This window comes from Pocillopora verrucosa, chromosome 10 (assembly GCF_036669915.1).
Source record: "Pocillopora verrucosa isolate sample1 chromosome 10, ASM3666991v2, whole genome shotgun sequence".
In the NCBI taxonomy this organism is placed as follows: Eukaryota; Metazoa; Cnidaria; class Anthozoa; order Scleractinia; family Pocilloporidae; genus Pocillopora; species Pocillopora verrucosa.
Window position 1 is genome coordinate 11,547,603 of NC_089321.1, and position 18,097 is coordinate 11,565,699.

Sequence of the window (18,097 nt, forward strand, 5' to 3'; positions counted from 1 at the left end):
CTAGCCTCCTTATCGGAAAAAATTGTCACGGTTTTTTCAAAGAATCTCTTACACTTTTCACCATTGCACCTCACGCACCACATTCACCACTCTCTCGACCAATCAGATGCAAAATTAAAACCACAATTTGGTTTTACTCTAAGTTCTCATTGGCTCTTAAAGTTAATTTTCTTTCTTCGGATTGGCTTTTTTGATCACTTTGACACTCTGTCCAAAAGCGTTCTATAAACAGTTGGTAGTATTACTCGAGTAGAGAACTCACTTTCACCTTTTCCGTGGCTTCTAGTCCACAAAGACACTGTTCAATAGGATAGACATTAAATTGTATACCTTGTTTGAGATTTTAGCCCTCAAGTTAACACCATACTTTCTGCTAGGGGGGAAGGGAGAGGGTCGCCTCCTCCCCCTTCCCCCAGGGGGGAGTTAGTAAAGGCTCTGTGGTATTAAAGTTGGCCCTTGTGGTCGGCCACAGATCTTAACTCGAGATGTTCCTTTTACAATAATCCTCTCTGCAAATAAATTTAAAAAGCCTCATCGCGAGTGCGGTAATTCATAAAACAGCAAAGTGACAAGACAGTCAAAACAGATTGTCTGAGGCTTTTGAAATGGACTCAAAACTGTCAAGAAATTTCCTGACCATTTCTCAGGAATTTTGAAAATATTAACGTAAGTGTTGTTCTGCTGAAATTTCTGCCAAAAAAGATAGATAATGCACGGTTTTCAACCGCTCGCCCACGATTGTTTACAGTAACAACCCGTGACAAAAATTTACATTACAGAAGCAAGAAAATTCATTTTAAAGCCGTTAAAAATCTCCCTTTACACAGTCAGTTTTATTCTTTTAAATTTCCACTGTTTGTCTCAGAGCATTTTTTCCTGTCTGCTCGCCCCCTCTAAAAGGAAATTCCCAGAGCCTGCAAAACCAGAATGCGATAAAGTTTTAGATTGAGGAACAATGTGCTCACGGAATTCTCTCATTTGACGAAAACTTCCTTGATTTTTTTTTACTCAGGAATATCTATTTTTAGGTATAAACTCTTGTTTATGAAGCGACGCAAAGAATAAAGGAAAAAATTAATGAAAGAAGATATTTCCTGGCTACGTGGGCAGCAAATCCTTCTTGGCGCTTTTAAACTAGAAAAGATATCTCTGTTAGATATACCTGATGAATTTCCTGTGAACGGCAGTTGTCTTTGGACACAATTATGCGCCAAAAGCGAACGCACAAAGGTCATTAGGCAATTCACGCAACACTGACCTCTTTCCGCAGGACACGTTGTTGATGTTTACCTACCACAATTGAATATTATTGTAAAAAAACCGCTTACCAGAAAAATAGCAAACTAGTTTTAGGCTCAGTTGCTTAGCTGTCACTCAAGAAATTTTTAGTTTATGGGAAAAAAAGTCATACATTTAGTCAGCTCCAAGCGCGAAGCTCTATCACATTCAAAAAATAAATCAGTCGAAAACAAAAATTCTGATAGAGGTGCCTCACATTCATTATTACTTGTGTGTTTTGTTGTGTGCGTCCGAAAACCTTTTCATAATTTAGGTGACTCATACAGAAATTGCCTCTCAGGGAAATCCTACTTTAAGGATGAATTCAAATGAGTTTGATTGTTATTCAAATTGATGTAACCGGAGTTATCGCGGTCTAAACAGACATTTGGTCTTTGGCCGTGGATCAAAGAGGAAAAAGTATTGGTGCTCCTTTGCAATGCGAGAAGAAACCTGAATTTGGCGCTAAAACCAGCGGAATTTTTCCTTGCTGAACGAGAGCTTGAGGGTTTATGGGAAAAATTATTCACCACCGATTTAAAGGTATATTTTTCATCTTGAATCATGCTATATAACCGTTTATACACAAGAAATATTTGTATTTATCGTACTGAAACCGTTCGAGTCGAGATCACGGATTCGTCATCCTACAGACGACTTCTTCCGATGTTTGGAATTTTGGCTTGAAAATTCGCTTAATTCCTGCACGACAGAATTGATAAATAATTCTATTTTCGTTGTTCGTTGGTAACAGACGATATTTGTTTGGATTTTTTAGTGTATATATCTATGTACAACGAGATTGCTGGAATTCATGTCAGGCATTAAAACATTGACTGTAAGACTTAAGCGTTTTAAAACGCAAAAACATGAAGTGAATCAAAATTTCGATGGCACAAATTGAAACACTTTTTATCATCCAAAGAGTTCCTAATAGAGAGATCGACAATTACGGTTTTTAGCTCGATAAGATTACGGCTTAAATCTTCAGCGTAACAAGAGGTATTTCTTCCACACGAATCGTGAAGAGGAAATGTTTACTGTAATAACAGAAGTCGGTTGCTTTGTAATTTCAAACGGTAAACTTCTCGGCAATTTTTTGTCAGTTCATAATTATTTATCTCCCGATGTGCTTTAACTTCTCTGTGTGAAAACTGAAAGGCGTTAGGAAGTTACGTCCAGTTCGTTCATTATCGAGCGAAAAATTAAATCGAAATAAGTATTGGTAGAATTGACAAAAAACCCGCGAAATTACCGAGGGAAATTTTCCAAATTTAACGAGGCAGCTCCTCGCAGAATTGTAATTTTGTTTCCCATTCTTTTCTTAAAGTTTTGCCGGGGAAGAAATTATTCGATTTCCTGCGACCAATGGTTTTTACTACACCTGCTCCTCTACTAATTGATGTATTTGCGACCAAAATAACTCCCATCTTTTATTTTCACAAAATGAAACGAAATGGTTTGAGAAGATTTTAAGTTCTCATGATATAAAGCAGTGGAAAGAACTCAGGATAATTTTTGAAAAATCTTCGAGGAGTCAAAACTGGCGGTGTTTTTATTAATTAGAATTCATCTGTCGGTTTTTTCATCAGATGCTGCGTGGTGTGATCACTCTGGGCCAAAAACAATACAGCTCTCAAATAGATTACAGTTTTAACAATGAAGTCACATCAAAATACGCCAACATTAGTGCGTTTTTATTTGTTCCCTCCACCGGTGCTAGAGCTTCATTAGGTTGGAAAACAGGTGTTCCTGTGTCAAACCTCGCTTTGAAAACGAGATCGTGACAGGAACGTGCATTGGAAACGAGGCTGTAAGAAAACCCAGACAGAATTAAAAATCTCGGTTTGAAAATGAGGCCATCACTCGATGGGTCAACTTTTTCATGTTTTAGTAAAATAACGTTTTCCCTCTAAACTTCGCTTGCGTGAAGTGAAATTTAAAGGCCATCAAAATTTCACTCAAAAATATCACATGGCTCCAGTTAGACAGCTTGGTAATTATTCATAGCATCATAAAATGTTTTTCATTGTGTCTGCCTCTATTTCATTATACGAATCCTCGCTGAGAAGATCTTGACAATTAATCTCTCAGAAGATATTTCTTTCTTAAGAATTTGCAACATTTAATATCTCAAAAGATGAGGTACAACTGTCCAGCGCTAAACTCAAAATTTGATGAAAAGATGGCCAACAAGATGTCTTGTGTTTGCTTTAAGTTGTAGCCCGTAATTTTTTTCCCCGTGGTAAAATTGGAATAATTATTCATTATGGTTTTTTCTCCCCGTGTTTCCAATCACTAGAGTTTTATGTTTTCTTTTTCAATTTATTTGAGTTCTATTTGCATGATTTTTATCAAAACCCCAGACATCGGAGTCAAACCTTTTGCATGGTAAGGTTAGAAGTTTTTCGCGCTCGAAACAAAATATAATTTTTTCCTGAAGGTTGTTTGCTTTTCATCTCGAAATTAACACGGTTCAAATGATTTAAGTTGAGCCAATGAAGTGCGGTGTTTTCAAAATGGTTTTTCAAATTTTGTTTGAATTAAGAAAGCTTCTTGTTTTGTCAACAACGTAGTTCGCGCATTTGTGAATAGGAATTATCATTAATCGCAGAAACATCTTGAAGAAAGTTGGCGGTTTTCAGAGAAACAATCAGAGTCCGTCTGGAAATTTTGAATAGTTACAACTTCTCTGTAATTACTTTATGAAATGTAGGAACAGTTGCTATAGAGAATTTTATACAATTTGAGTAACAGGTTTAGAATAAGATTTGCCCAACTCGAGAACAAGAAAGATACTGAAACAATGCACTATTTGGCTTAAGTCATATTTACAAAGAACTTTCCATGAATTATTTACCAAGAAGCGCAGAGAAATGAAATTAATTTTATTCTCTACAGTTTTAATTCGACCGCAGCCTGAGGATCTTGCAGAGTTGACCCATAACCACGTCCTTGAGATCAGTTCGCGATAATGAAATATATATATGTTCACTTTATCGTGCACAGTAGTTTTCCAAGTTCAAGGATAAAAGTGATTTCGTTGCTTCGTCTTTGCAGGGTTCCCCGTCAGCTAAGCCGCTTCCATTGAAGACTGACGAGGTCAAAGAAGACGCGACAATGTGGCGAATCACAACAACTCGAAAGCTGGCGGAATTTGTAAGTTGACAATTTATTTCCTGTTCTAAATTAGATTTTACGACGTTAACGCATATGATTGACTGAGTTATTTACTTTAGTGTAGGTTAAATTACGTGCCTTTCATAAAAACAGGAAGACAGCGTTTCTCTGCTGAATTCCCGGCCGTATAAATCCTTTTTTTAGCGCTGATTTATTCGCCGGCAGCCATATTTGAGTAACTTCGTAAACAGTTTTTGATTTATCAAAGTTGAAAGGATAGATAAGTCGCTCGAGGTTTGGGTTCAAGCTTTTGGAAGAAACAGTTCACAAAAGATGACTTTTGCCAACACTGTTATCATCTAGCTGCAAAAACACGATTGAGGATTTCTTCGTGGATTTTATTTCGGTTTCTCTAGTTTTCCTATCATCGTGTTCGATGTGGGGTAACACACGTATTCAGTGGTTATTAGATGACGTATTCCGTTCTTGAAAAACCACTTTTCTTTCAAAGGGAGCCATATCCTTAAGCATATTTACAGAATTCAAAGAACAGAAAAAAAAAAAAACGAAAATGTTTCCTATTCCAAATCGTTGGTGGATCCATGATACTAGAATAGTCAATACACACTCTTTATCACGTGACTTTCGCTATTCGTGCGACTGCGCACTTAAATCTGAGTCCGATGATTCCCTGGAGTTTCCATAGTGGTGTTGTTGTAAACTTTTAGCGAAATTTTTTTTTTTTTTCGAAAAAAGAAACTGTTGCTGGCCGAACATCGAAATGTTACATTAAATAGCACTTTTGTTAAATGTGAAACGTTACATTGTAATTTTGTGCTCAAACGCTAAGTGTACTAAGTGAATGAAGAAAATGCAATCCATCAAATTCCATGTACTAAAATAAGGAAATTCGATTGGTTATTTTCCTTAAATCCATCAGTTCTCAACAAATGAAGAAATGGCATTTCTTTCCCGACAAACTCTAGGTAAAAAAATTACATTGTAGCGTAATGGAAAATTTAAACCGAGAACTCTTGGTTTTTTAGAAAAAACTGCTTCAATGGCTTATCTGATAAGAAAGTTTGATAACTGTACCGCATTTGCTAAATATATTCAGATCAATATTTATGTTCAGCCGGATGAGCTTGGAGATTTTTTTCAGCTTTTCTCTTTTAATAAATTGTTTCGTAATATTGATTGATCGTGATTTTTGGTTTACTTCATAATTCTGTAATCGAAATCAATCGAACCACAGTCAAATGAGAGAACAGGGGAAGAGTTAGCTAAGAAGTCGGTTATCTTCCACCGAGATTACACCGAGCAGGAGCCGAGCGGCTCAGTCGTGTTTCATCGGGGGTTTGTTCTCTGAGATGCTCCCTCCAGAGCAAATCGATGAATTCAAATTGAATTCGCTCTCGCAAGCCTTCACGACCATGACCTTTTTCGAAGAAGAACTCGTCTGCTGGCGGACGAGCGAAGGAATGTGTTCCTATCAGAGACAAACTCGGTCCGTGCGGTACGAGGTTTGTAAACGTTTTCTTAACGCGTTACAGTGATTCTGAACGCAGTTAGAAATGGTCTAATATTTATGTACTCGCGAGGGTAACTAGGGAATTCTGCATTTGTTTGCTCAATGTGTCAGAGTACTCTAACCCAAGTTTTGCAGCGTCAGTGTAATTCATTAGTTGGTCAAACAAATGATTTTCGAAATATTTATTTACAACAATTTATCTGGAGCGATCGGCTCGATTATAAAAGAAGAGAAAGGATTAAGCTTTCTGGAATCATAACAAAAAGAAAGGAACGAAAAGATAAGCATCTTATTTCTGATTTAATCAAACAAAAGATAGAAATATGTCTTGCTTAATTAACACACAATTTGTTCCTCAAAGATTCGGAAGCCAGAAAACTAATGAATTTTATAGCGCTGTGTAATACTACAAGGTTAGATTTATGAAAAAAACAAACTTTTCTGTCATGATGCAACGACGTTTATTTATTTTTTTTTTGGGTCAGGGATGTCTTAGGAAAAATGATCTTCGTTCTGTCGTTTTATTCAGTCGTTTGAAATGCTCTGAGTTGAGAAAATTTCGATTATATTTATTTACACCCAGCTGCGTGCAATTTCGTTTTAACGTGATAAACGATATGCGTCTATTTTGGGCATGTATTTAAGTGTAGTTGTCAATATTGATCATTTTTACCGGATTCCCCAAAGATTTTTATTTACTGTAAGTTATAGTTGTTCAGTCTCAATATCTAGGTGAGCGGACGCTTTTTTTCGAGTTGGCTCAAATATATCTCGTGGCCATCGAACGAACAAGGAATAATCACTTTACCATATAAACGAACTCAGGTGACTGTATTTCTTACCATAGCTTTGTACAGTGCATTGTAAAGAAAAATAAGGTCTTGATCACTTTTTGTATTCCATAATTATGATTTCAAATGACTTGCCCCTTTACGCGCGCCGCAATCATGCTTTGTATGTTTTGTGATGACAAGAGTTAATTTTTACCAATGGCGATTCAATGTAATTGTTACACGCAGTAAACTGTAAATTATCTTTTTTGCAAGCTTTAAAATATCACCAATCGTTGAACGAGTAGAAAGAATTGTACAGCACAAAATGCTTTTTCGCTGTGCATTTTCCAATGTTTTAAACTAAAAATAGTGCTTACACTTAGTGTCTTGCAATACTCGAAAAATTTTTACAAGATTTTGAGCAAAACATTGGCGAATCGTTCTTTCAACGTTGTTCTCCGGAACACAAGATACAGCACGCGCAGTGAGTGGTTGAAAAGTCTGTTTTTTGCAAACTCCGGAGTACAGGACCGTCGAGTCATACATGGGGTTATCGGGACACAGGATGTACGGGATGTGTACGGGATATGAACAGGATATGAACGGGATATATACGGGATATGTACGGGATAGGAACGGAATACAGAACTGAAAATACTGTACTGAAGTTTACTGAGTGTTGAAGTAAGCTATGTAGAATCCCTTTGAAACCAAGGAGGCCGAATCAATAAGCTTTCGATTCCTTAGCTTATAAGATAGGTTGGCGATGCAGCATTTAGGATGATCATACGATTGAGTGTCTACGATTTCTCTAAGAAATAGATTACGTGTTGCTGTGTGTCTGTTCAGCAACAGATCACAAATGATGTCAAAATTAGGTAAGAACAAAGAGTATCGCACAAGGCATAGTCGAGTATGTCTCTGATATTCTTACCACATCAAGTTTGACGTGTTCTGGGATCTACTATAATACAGGCCCTCAGCAACATAGAATTTTATTTATTGTATATGGTACAGAAGCAAATAGATGGTGATGGTGACGTCACCTACACGTCTGTCCCCTAATAGATCGTAAATAAGAACCGATCAGAATTCGTGTATGATGCAACTCATCATGAAAAGTGTTGTGGTCAATGTGTTCGTTATATAATAACGGGTATCACACTAGGCGCTCGGCTAGTGGCATGGAAACGAGCGAAAAAGTGGGGGCCAAAACGTTAGGGCTCAGGCCACCGCAGCTGTTCTTTTGAAAACTAGAACCGTCCAGTTTGCCGCTCATTCGCTCTTTTGCGACATGGGTCGGGTGTTAACTTGTTAAGGAAATCAAAATTCGAGTTTCGGTTTCTCTTTGCATGTAGAAGAGAAGAAACGGTTTTATTTTTCCAAATTCTGAGAGAAAAATGGTTTGTCAGAGATCTCCGCGATCAAATGTTAAAATCTGTCTTTCATTTTACCTTTGAACAGTACAGAGTCATTAGGAGTGATGTTTAGGTTCCTTGTACTATTACAGAACGTCTCTCATAATCACCTGCTTATAATCAAGCAAAAGATAATTTTCTGCTTTTCAACAGACAAAAATGATAGTAAACGCAATCAATTTGCTTTTGTGCACAATACGGATAATGCATTGAATTTTATTCACGATGAAAATGATGACTGTGTGTTCTATTCGAATGATTTTCTGTGAATCAAACGGAAAATGAAGCGTAGCAGTAGACAGTAATTGTCTTTGTTGATTAAAACATTGTAATCATTATAGACTTGAGAAGGATATCAATGCTAACATAAAAGACTCACCACCGCGGGCAATGTTTGAGTTCAATGCAAATACTACTGATAATCAGTTCCGTATAGATAACTTGAATAAATCAAGCTTTCAGATTGGTCCGTTCTATCCACAACATTAAATATTGAAAAGTGATGGCGTTGTCCTAGAATAGTTTGACGCCCAGAATTTTATGGCGTCTGATGTGAAATAATATATTCTGTTGGTCGAGTTTCATTCAAACATCAGGTCAAAACAGGCGAAACGAGACAATGAGTTCGTCTCTCCTCGCAATGGGATTTCAACATTAAATGACAAAGTCATTTCATCGCATCATTTTCGCCGCGTTTGTCTCAGAAATTGCACGGATTATCGGTGAAGATCATGATTTTTGTACAATGGAATGGTATTTCAGATTTGTAAGTAGAGGATAAAACCGATGCTCAGTATGTCGACTGACACAGAACCTGATGTTAAGGAAAAACTGGAGAACGATTCGGTAAGGGAAATTTTAATTCTGACTGCATTCAGTGTATATGCCATTTCGTATCTTAAAATGGTTTACTTGGAAAAGTCGTATTTGAACAATTCATCAGCCATTACTTCTCTCAAAGATGATTAAAACTTTATTGAAATGAAACTTTACACGACTTAATTCGACTTAGAACCTCCCTTAATTTATCCCCTGAGGCGGAAAGCGAGTTTTTAGTCGCTGTTGTCATCAACACTGTTGAATACCGGCCTCCTGGCGTGTGCTAAAATTGCAACAAATTGATACGGTTATTTATATTTTCAGGAGCACAAGATGGCGTCCGTGCGAGACGATTTGGATATCAATCCAATGATGGATAATCCAGTGTTTTCGACGGGTAGTTCTGTTAATCTGTTCTGCCCTTTGTGTCATGAAATGTTCGTGAACCCTCGATTGTTGCCATGTCTGCACACGTTTTGTAAAAGATGTCTGGAGAACCTTGTGGTCCCGAGGTCAAGTTCTCTCAGCTGCCCGGCCTGTCGAACAGATGTCCCTCTCACGGTACGTTGAAGCGTTTCGTTGTGTTCAGTTTTCATTCTAATCTCGTCTCCTTTAGCTTTAGAAACTTTGAGAAACTAGAGTTTATTCCAATAGTCTTTAAATGATTTTTTTAACTTTACCGAAACCATTATTGAAATATCGTTTACGCAAAGATGACCAGATAAACCATCGATGGATTTTAAACGCCATCTTCGTCAATACCATCTGTGCCCTCAATTACCACATTGCCGCTTGCCTCCATAAAAATCCCTTTCCATTTCACAAAGAAGCTTATTTTTTGCCCAGCCTGATATAGGTTCCATCCTAACAATAGAAATAATTTATCCTATCTCAAAATTCTACCTTAAAAGACCTGTTTACTGTTGCATCAGGATTTTTAGCACGTGTCTTGAAGGAAAGAAAGTTTCTATTTCACACATAATGAAAGGTTAACAATGATATTTGTCAAAATAAAAAGAAACCCTAAAACTTGAATTAAGCATTACATTCGATTTTGAAGGACATTTTTTCAAAGGCGTGTCAGGCTGAGTTTGTTTCCGAGATCGATGCATGGTATGACGATAGACTGACTAAATATTCAATGAAATTCGTGAACTCGTCAATAACTTAATTTCGCATTCTGCCTGACGAAAGTTGGCTAAAGATCGATGGCGGATTTAACAAACTGAATATAATGCAGCGCATAAAAGGCTTTTTTTGTTCATCCTAAACGACAAACAGAAGTATTGGGGACCAGCTTTCTTCAATTGCTTTAACATGGAATTCATTATTTGTGAGCTTCACTGCCTTAAGTGTATAATCGCCCCCGCCAACTGAAACATGCATATTATTTGTATTCATCGTAAAGATCAAAAGACAATCGAAATTCCAAATATTGCCAAAGAAACTTTATAACCTTAGGTTATAATTTTGCCAAAGTGTGTAATAGTACCTGAGTCAAATACAGAGTTAACTTGCGTGTAGGAATAAATTCATTAGATACAAGAAATCAGCTTTGGAATCTTGTTTAGCAACTGATTTGAAACATTTCTGAAACACACCGTGCAAATTCTTTAAGACAACAAAAGCCGGCTGTTGGCGGTGCACTGTCAGCCATAAGACCTCTTACTATCATCTGCTAGTTTAGCCTACGAGCGGCTGGGCTCTCGTGTTTGGTTTTCCCCTTACGGCACAGCCGCCTTTAACAACATCGTCAGCCGCTTATGGAAAAACTTTTAAAACCTTTGTTAAGATATGTCATCATAAGAAGTTCGGTTTTGCTTACAAATTGATTCAACGTTGAGCCGACAAAACCTCGTTGAGAATTATGTGCCGACTAGAGGTTTGCTCGCCTTAAAATATCGTTCCAATTAATTAACGAAAGCTTGTTTCAGCTGGTCCAGTTTCTCCTGAAATGATCAACGGCAGGGCCCGCGAAAGCTCTTCACTTAGCAAAATTACATGTGTGTTTCTCTGCGTGGCAAAATAAAATGTGTTGTTTGGCCTTGCAACCTAAAAAAATCGTGAATCTCAAATCAAATCAAAACTACGGAATGGTTCTTGAGCGCTTTCGTTTTCTGCAAGTGACTTTTCCTTAACGCTGCATTGCTTGCCCCAGCAAATAGATTCGTTGATATCTCATAGTCATGGTTTAGTTCCACTTTACTCTTTTTTCTCTAATTTTGTTCTTGTTGTTTTGTTTTGTTTTCGGTTTTTTTTTCCAGGAGCGTGGTGTCGGCGCTTTCCCGCCAAATTTCGTGGTAACCACCATGATGGATGTGGCGGCAGTGCGCGCCCACGACAAGAACCCAATCATGTGCAGCAGCTGCGAAGACAAACTTCCTGCGGCTGCGCGGTGCATCGAATGCATGGACTTTCTCTGCCATGACTGTAGAAATGCTCACATGAGACTGAGGCTAACCAAGACTCACAGGGTAAACGCTAACATTTTTAAAAAAATTGAGAATGGTTTTAATTTTGTATAAAATTAGTTAGTTGAGATGGCCCGAGTTTCAAGGCTCTCAATCAGAAAGCGTAGCATAGCAAACCAAATGCAATCCTGCAGTACTTTCGACATCAAATTTAAGTTTGATCTATCTATAAAAAAAGAAAATTAATTAAGAGTGAAAAATCTATGCGAGTTTCTTTGCCCTTAAAAAAGGTTCTATACAATACACGAATTTATTGTTTCACCCACGGAATATGCGAGAAGAAAGTAAAATCGTATTTTAAATGTTTTGTGGCCATTTTAGGTTGTGTCTTTAGACGAACTAAAATCCAGTCCACATCCCGAAGATTTACTTCATCGTCCAATTTTCTGCATGGAACATGCCCACGAGAAGCTAAGGTACGTTGCAGTCAAAAACTATTCTGCAGCAATAACAGAGGAGAAATTCAATACTAAAACGCAGCACAATATAAATGATTATGGCGCCAAGATAGAAGTTGAACGCTCTCTAGGAATCGGAGCAAAGAACTTAATTTATTTGGAAGGGTAAAACTGTGCAAAGATATCATCACTCAAATTAACATTTGACCAGTGTCAAGTGCGGGAAAAAGTAGCAGGAACTGAGGAAGAACAGAGGAAAACCTGTATGGGAACCTAACGATGGAAGGTAACACGGGACGAGAATTTAACTGCGAAGGTCCAAGGAGCCGAAATCTCGCCTGAGTAAAGTGCTCAAGTTGAAGCCGTGTAATATTTTATAGTCAACAGTGACTGAAAAAGCTCCTTGTTACTGCAGTCACCTAGAAAACGTTAAGTTATCCCGGTAACTATAACTGCACTGCAAGAGAGCTCACCGCAAATGAAGTTCACCGCTCTTACTGTTTTTACAGGTACTACTGCGAGAGCTGCGAACAAGCTATCTGTCGTGAGTGCACCATGACTTCTCACTCGACTGAGCGTCACAAATACACCCAGTTGACTGACACCATTGACAAGCAGACTCAAAACATCTCTCAATTGGTAGAAAAACTCAAAAGGAAGGTCCCAATTGTCACGCAATCTACTAAAGACGTAGAGGAAGTCACATGCCGGCTCGAGGCCAGGGCGGAAGTGGCGAAGTCTGAAATTCAGAAATGCTTTCCTCGAATTTTAAAAGCGTTACAAGATCGCGAAAAAGGAATGATGGCTGAAGTAGAGACAATGGTACAAAGAAAATCAAAAGTCCTAGGAATACAACAAGAAAGATTGGAAAATGAATTAAAACGTCTTACGACGACCTGCAACTTTACTGGTAAGTATCTATTTCCCAGGTCCGCAAGGCGTACTCATGGCTGAAGGAGAACTGTGGTCAAGTAATTGGATTTCTTAAAAGTGATATAGGGCATCTCGCTGGTGTACTAAAACATGCATTACAATTAAATTGGGCAAGACTGAATACTTTAAAATTTCTGACTATCACAATTATAAAACTTCGTACTTTGATAGGTAGCTCTAGTTGGTTAGTTATTACTGCCCCACATTTAAATCTGACTACCCACGGGTTTTTTGAGTAGGTTTGACCATGAAACTTTCCGCCTTCGAAAAATACACTTTCGCCTGACACAAAAAATAACTTCCACTACGGGACGACTAGTTTTCCTTGGCTTGATGGTTATCGTATTTTCTTAGGTATGGAGCTCCACTAGTATGCTTTGCGCGCAGGAGTTTCGGTCATGAAACTCGACTTGGTTTTTAATTAAATTTGTAATGGGAAAGACATTTTGGAAACTTTTTCCTTCTATTATGTCTTGCAGAGGAAGTCTTGAGGCATGGAAACTCTGTGGAAATCCTTGTCATAAAGAAACAGCTTTGTGACAGATTAAATGACCTCATCTCCACTAAGTTTCAAGGAGAGCCCGAAGAAAATGACGTCATCTACTTTGTAGCCAATCAAGATGAAGTCCTGAAGGCTCTCGAGAACCTTGGGCAGATTAAAACGAGTAATGCCTTCCCCACTAATTGTACAGTAGCTGACGACATGAAGAATGCAACAAAGGGAAGGAAATCCAAATTTACAGTTCTTACGCGGTAAGCAAAGTTCATTTGATGAAATCAAATCCAAGAGGTAAATTTTGGTAATAGACTCGGTACTGGTCAGGCCTCATAGTTATTTTACGAGATAACGACAATAAGCTTTTTGACTTGCTACTCAACGAAGCTCCTTTCAAGAACAATTTCAATTGACCGTTGTAAGTAATTCGGAATTTCAATGATTTTTGGATTAGTATACTCTATGATTGGTCAAAAAAAAAAAAAAAAACCTGCACCACCCTCTCAACCAATCAGATGCAAAGCTAAAACCAATCACGATTTGGTTGCTCGCATTTTCCCGCGCTTCACGTCCTCGTGTCTGAAACATTTTACAGGTCGTCAATCGGAATTCTTGTTAGCTCCTTGTAATGTCATCCTCTATCCTGATAGGCCTTTGTAATTACTTTAGTATTTATTTCACGGAATTCAAATGTAAAGCGCTCTGATGCGAATGATGCATTTAACCTTGTTGTGATGTGTTTAGTGATCACAGTGGGGCCCAGTGCACTGGCGGCGGTGAGGATGTAATGGTTGATGTGTACACGTCAGATGGAAGAACTGTGCCTGCCGAAGTAAGACCGCTTGGCTCCTCCCCGGGCTCTTCACATGCGCTCTCTCGCTACAACTCACAAAATGTTAGCATTCCATTTGAGATTCACGTGTGGCATGCACTATAATAATTCATGCGCAGAATAATTACTAACTGTGTCTTTTTTCTTAACGTGACTCCTCCGTGGTCGTTATTTCGGTTTTTACGCAACGTTTGGGGAGAAACATTGCGTGACAACCCAAACAACAGCCGCGCCGAGGCGTAAATGTGTTATGTTCAATCTTACCTTTTCATCGCACTACGATTTTGCTTTCTGCACCTTTCTTTGTTTTACTTTAGCAATCACTGTGGTGTCACAATTAGGTTCTATTGCAGTAGATGTTGTTTTGTTGTTGGTCTTTTTGCGGACTGCCATTTGGAATGTCACGCAAGACCCTACCCCCGTTGCAGTATAGCAGCGAAGAGTCACGTGACAGGGCTTAAAATACTTATTTGTGTGGAGTGGGCAGATTTTAGTTGAATAGCAGGTGCTCAACGAAAACGTGGATAAGACTCCCGCTTCCAATATGATTGTTTTTGATGGTGTGTTGCCCAATTTTTTCCAGGTTGAGGACCACAGAAATGGTTCTTACGGAGTCAGTTACAGCCCCTTTAATGTTGGAATGCACAAGGTAGATTTATGAAAAACATAATATGTTTACTGTTAACATACTTGACTGACTGTTTTCTTTCTTCCCACCTGATAGCTCCACGCTTGACATTAACTTTTTTCCAGCCTAACATCAATATACACATTCTCCATATTGTTCTGTATATATTTGCTACGGTGCTGACAAGGAGAATTTGTTAAACAATCAACTGAAACTGGCTCAGTCGTGAAATATTTAGTACCGAGGCTCCTCTGAGCCGGAATCACTTGTTCTGCAGACGCGTAGATTAAATTAAACTTTATGTACGAAAAAAATACCAGTTTCTTGTACAAATTAAATTTTAGAAGGATTTTGATGTTAAGAATTTCTCTCCGTTAAAGGTGTCTGTGACTGTCCGAGACAAGCACATCCAAGGTAGTCCTTTTAAAGTCAATGTTGTCAATACTGGAGAATCCTACCTCAAGTTTGGCAAAAAGGGAACGGAAATTGGAGAATTTAACGGAATATTTGGCGTTGCTGTGGACGATGAAGGGCACATCATTATCACAGATTGTCACAACCACAGAGTACAAGTTTTCAATCAAAATGGCGGATTCATGTTCCAGTTTGGTCGCAAAGGAGAGGGCAGCGGACAGTTCCAATGCCCCACCGGGGTAGGGGTGGATCCTGACGGGAGAATTGTCGTCTGCGAAAGACTGGGCAGCAGAATACAGGCAAGGAATGATTGAAATGCAAACATGTGTGGTATGAGCTAACAAAACTTTGATTTGAATCTGGCAGCATCATTTGCGGTTTTTCTTCAATCAGAGGCAAAACTGCTATAACTCACAACTAGGTTACTCACCTTTTCCCGCCCTTTAGCAAGCAGTGTCACGTGATTTTAATTTGAGTGTTGATTGGCTTCTTGTATTATTTTTCTTTGCTCTGATTGGCTAACTCTAGTTAGGGTCTAAGAAACCTATTGAGGCGCACTCTGAAAAGTTTCCTTCTCAGTTCCTACTTTTTTTTACCTTCGTAGATATTTGATCGAGATGGAATGTTCCTTCACAAATTCTCCGTTCCAGACCTAAAGGCCTCCACATTAGCAGTAGATGCTAACAGAAGAATTATTGTTGCTGACTCAGCAAATCGTTGTATTCATGTCATTTCACTGGATACAGGTTAGCAATGGTTGAATTGACTTATTTCCCATTTCTCCAGTGAAAAACATACAGAAAAATATTGGTTCCCTGTGATATAGTAGCATCCTACGCACCAGGTGCGAGGCGTTCGTGGTAAGTGCGAAGCGTGCGAGGCGTGCGAGGTTAGCACGAAGGGTGTGTTAAATGCGGAAGGAGGAGCACGTGATTCCCGTTCCTTCCGTTCGTCTTAAAAACTTCTGTCCCACCTGTCTTCATTATCCGTGCCTCATTACTTTATCCTTTTTACATTCTTACTTGTGTTCGCGTTCACAAATTTGTTAAAGAAAAGTGTATTTCATGCCTTCAGGTCAGTCTTTCAAGTTTGGTTCTTTTGGAGACGGCAATGGCGAGCTGAATTACCCATGCTACGTTGCGGTGAATTCTCAAGGACACATCATTGTGTCGGACATGCACAGTCACCGTATTCAGGTACGTCATGCTGTCAGTCATTCAAACTGGTAAAATATTATCAAACTAAAGCCATGGGACAGGAATGGCTTTCTTACACGAGAGTAACTTTACTTTTAACCTCGTTCTTAGGACGGGGCTGTCGTTTTGAGGAAAATTACTCTTGGTATATCCTATCAAAATTCCTCAAAAAGTTGACAAGGATGAAAACACAATAATTAGAATTGTAGCTAGTGTTGAGCAGTAAGTGCCAGTTTCAAAATTGATGAATGAATGACGCTTGACAGAGCAATTTCCGAGTGTCGAAAGTTATTTGGGATTGCATTGGTTTTCCCTTCTTCGCTTTGTGATTGGTCTAGAAAACTTGCACCACCCTCTCAACCAATCACAACCGATCACGACTTGATCACTCTCGTTGTCCCGCGTTTTAGGTGGTTCACGTGATGCGACTTTGAATTCTCATTGGCTCCTTGTGACTCTTTCCTTTGTTCTGATTGGCCGTCGTGATCGTTTTGGTTTTAAGAGACCTAAACGTAACGCCCTGTGTAACTAGTTTATATAAAAAAATTTAAAGAAACTGTTTAAATTATTTACCTTTTCCATTCAGGTATTTGATCCACGTGGTCGATTCATGTTCAATTTCGGCCGTAAGGGGAGTCAGGACGGGGAGTTAATGCGCCCCACTGGCGTAGCCGTGGGTCATGACGGAAACATTATTGTCGCCGACCGAGATAATCATCGGATTCAAGTATTTTCCAGCGAGGGACGTTTTGTCACGAAATTTGGTACTAAGGGTGATGGTGACGGTCAACTGAATGACCCACATGGCCTCGCTTTGACGCCAGAGGGGAACATAATTGTTGCAGACTTTCGAAATAATCGTGTTCAACTTTTTGGGCAGCCGGCATGAAATCAGTTTTAAAAACGTTTTCTTAGTGAAATTGTGCAAGAATTCGTTCGGGACAGAAGTTTCAACACACTGGAGAGAGAATGGGCACTGGCAAGAGAATATTCTCTTGGCACTGGAAGATGGCGAAGACGGCATCATATTTCCATATTTGGAGTGCGTGTTTTAATTGGATCGCCTCTGGCACCGCACTTGGTGGAATGTGAACATGTGATCAGAATTTCTCATCGTTTCATTCCTTCAAAGAGTAGATGTTAATTTAAGTCAACATATCAGTAATTTAAACTATGAAATAGTTTCAAAGATTTTTTTAGAAGAAGTGCAACACATTAATGCTTAATTTCCCCCTTGCTGAACATATCCTGTTATATCTAATTAAAATTTTAGGCTTATAGATATAAGCTAAGAGGCAAAAAGCCTTTACTTAATCTGTTTTCAATTTCTTTGAAGCGAACAGATTATCACAAAGTTCGCTCCAGTCTTTTTTCAGTCTCTTCTGAAACGCGCAGGAGACGCAAGGGGGGGGGGGGAATTTCACACTCCCCCAGAGAAGGGAACTTGAAAAATAGAAAAAACTTCCAACTCCTGCTAAATAAGACAAAAAACTTAGCATCAAACCGTACTTGAGTAACCACACATTTGACATTTTCAAAACGCGTCACATCGGTAGTATTGAAAAGAGGGATTTTGTGCAGAAAGGTTCCACCAACCATTCCCCTCGGGTCCATTAACTCTCTGTGCCATAATGCGACTGAAGTACGTTTGTTCTATATTAGTGGTTTACCTCTATCTCAAGTTTCAAAACCAATTTTTTTCTTATTTCAGAGAGGATGCGGGGGGGGGGGGGAGGGGGAGGGGGGTGGAGGTGGTAACATGGAATAAATCCAGCGAGTCTAACCGAAAA

The 18,097-nt window shown here is 38.8% G+C and overlaps 1 protein-coding gene across 3 annotated transcripts; it reads left to right on the top strand.

Moving 5' to 3' along the window:
• The first annotated feature begins 1,665 nt into the window (after positions 1-1,665).
• Positions 1,666-18,018, top strand: LOC131776181 (E3 ubiquitin-protein ligase TRIM71). 3 transcript variants are annotated; one of them, XM_059092345.2, is made up of 13 exons: positions 1,666-1,821; positions 4,339-4,437; positions 9,264-9,500; positions 11,204-11,413; positions 11,732-11,826; positions 12,318-12,718; positions 13,221-13,494; positions 13,982-14,132; positions 14,653-14,718; positions 15,078-15,410; positions 15,716-15,857; positions 16,186-16,307; positions 16,894-18,018. In XM_059092345.2, the coding sequence occupies exons 2-13, from the start codon at positions 4,399-4,401 to the stop codon at positions 17,194-17,196; spliced, it is 2,373 nt and encodes a 790-aa protein (XP_058948328.1). In that variant the 5' UTR covers positions 1,666-1,821; positions 4,339-4,398; the 3' UTR covers positions 17,197-18,018. The 3 variants fall into 3 exon arrangements, with proteins under 3 accessions (XP_058948328.1, XP_058948326.1, XP_058948327.1); XM_059092343.2 differs by lacking the exons at positions 1,666-1,821; positions 4,339-4,437 and adding an exon at positions 8,699-8,966; XM_059092344.2 differs by lacking the exons at positions 1,666-1,821; positions 4,339-4,437 and adding an exon at positions 8,699-8,966 and having other exon boundaries at positions 13,982-14,069.
• Positions 18,019-18,097: the final 79 nt, after the last annotated feature.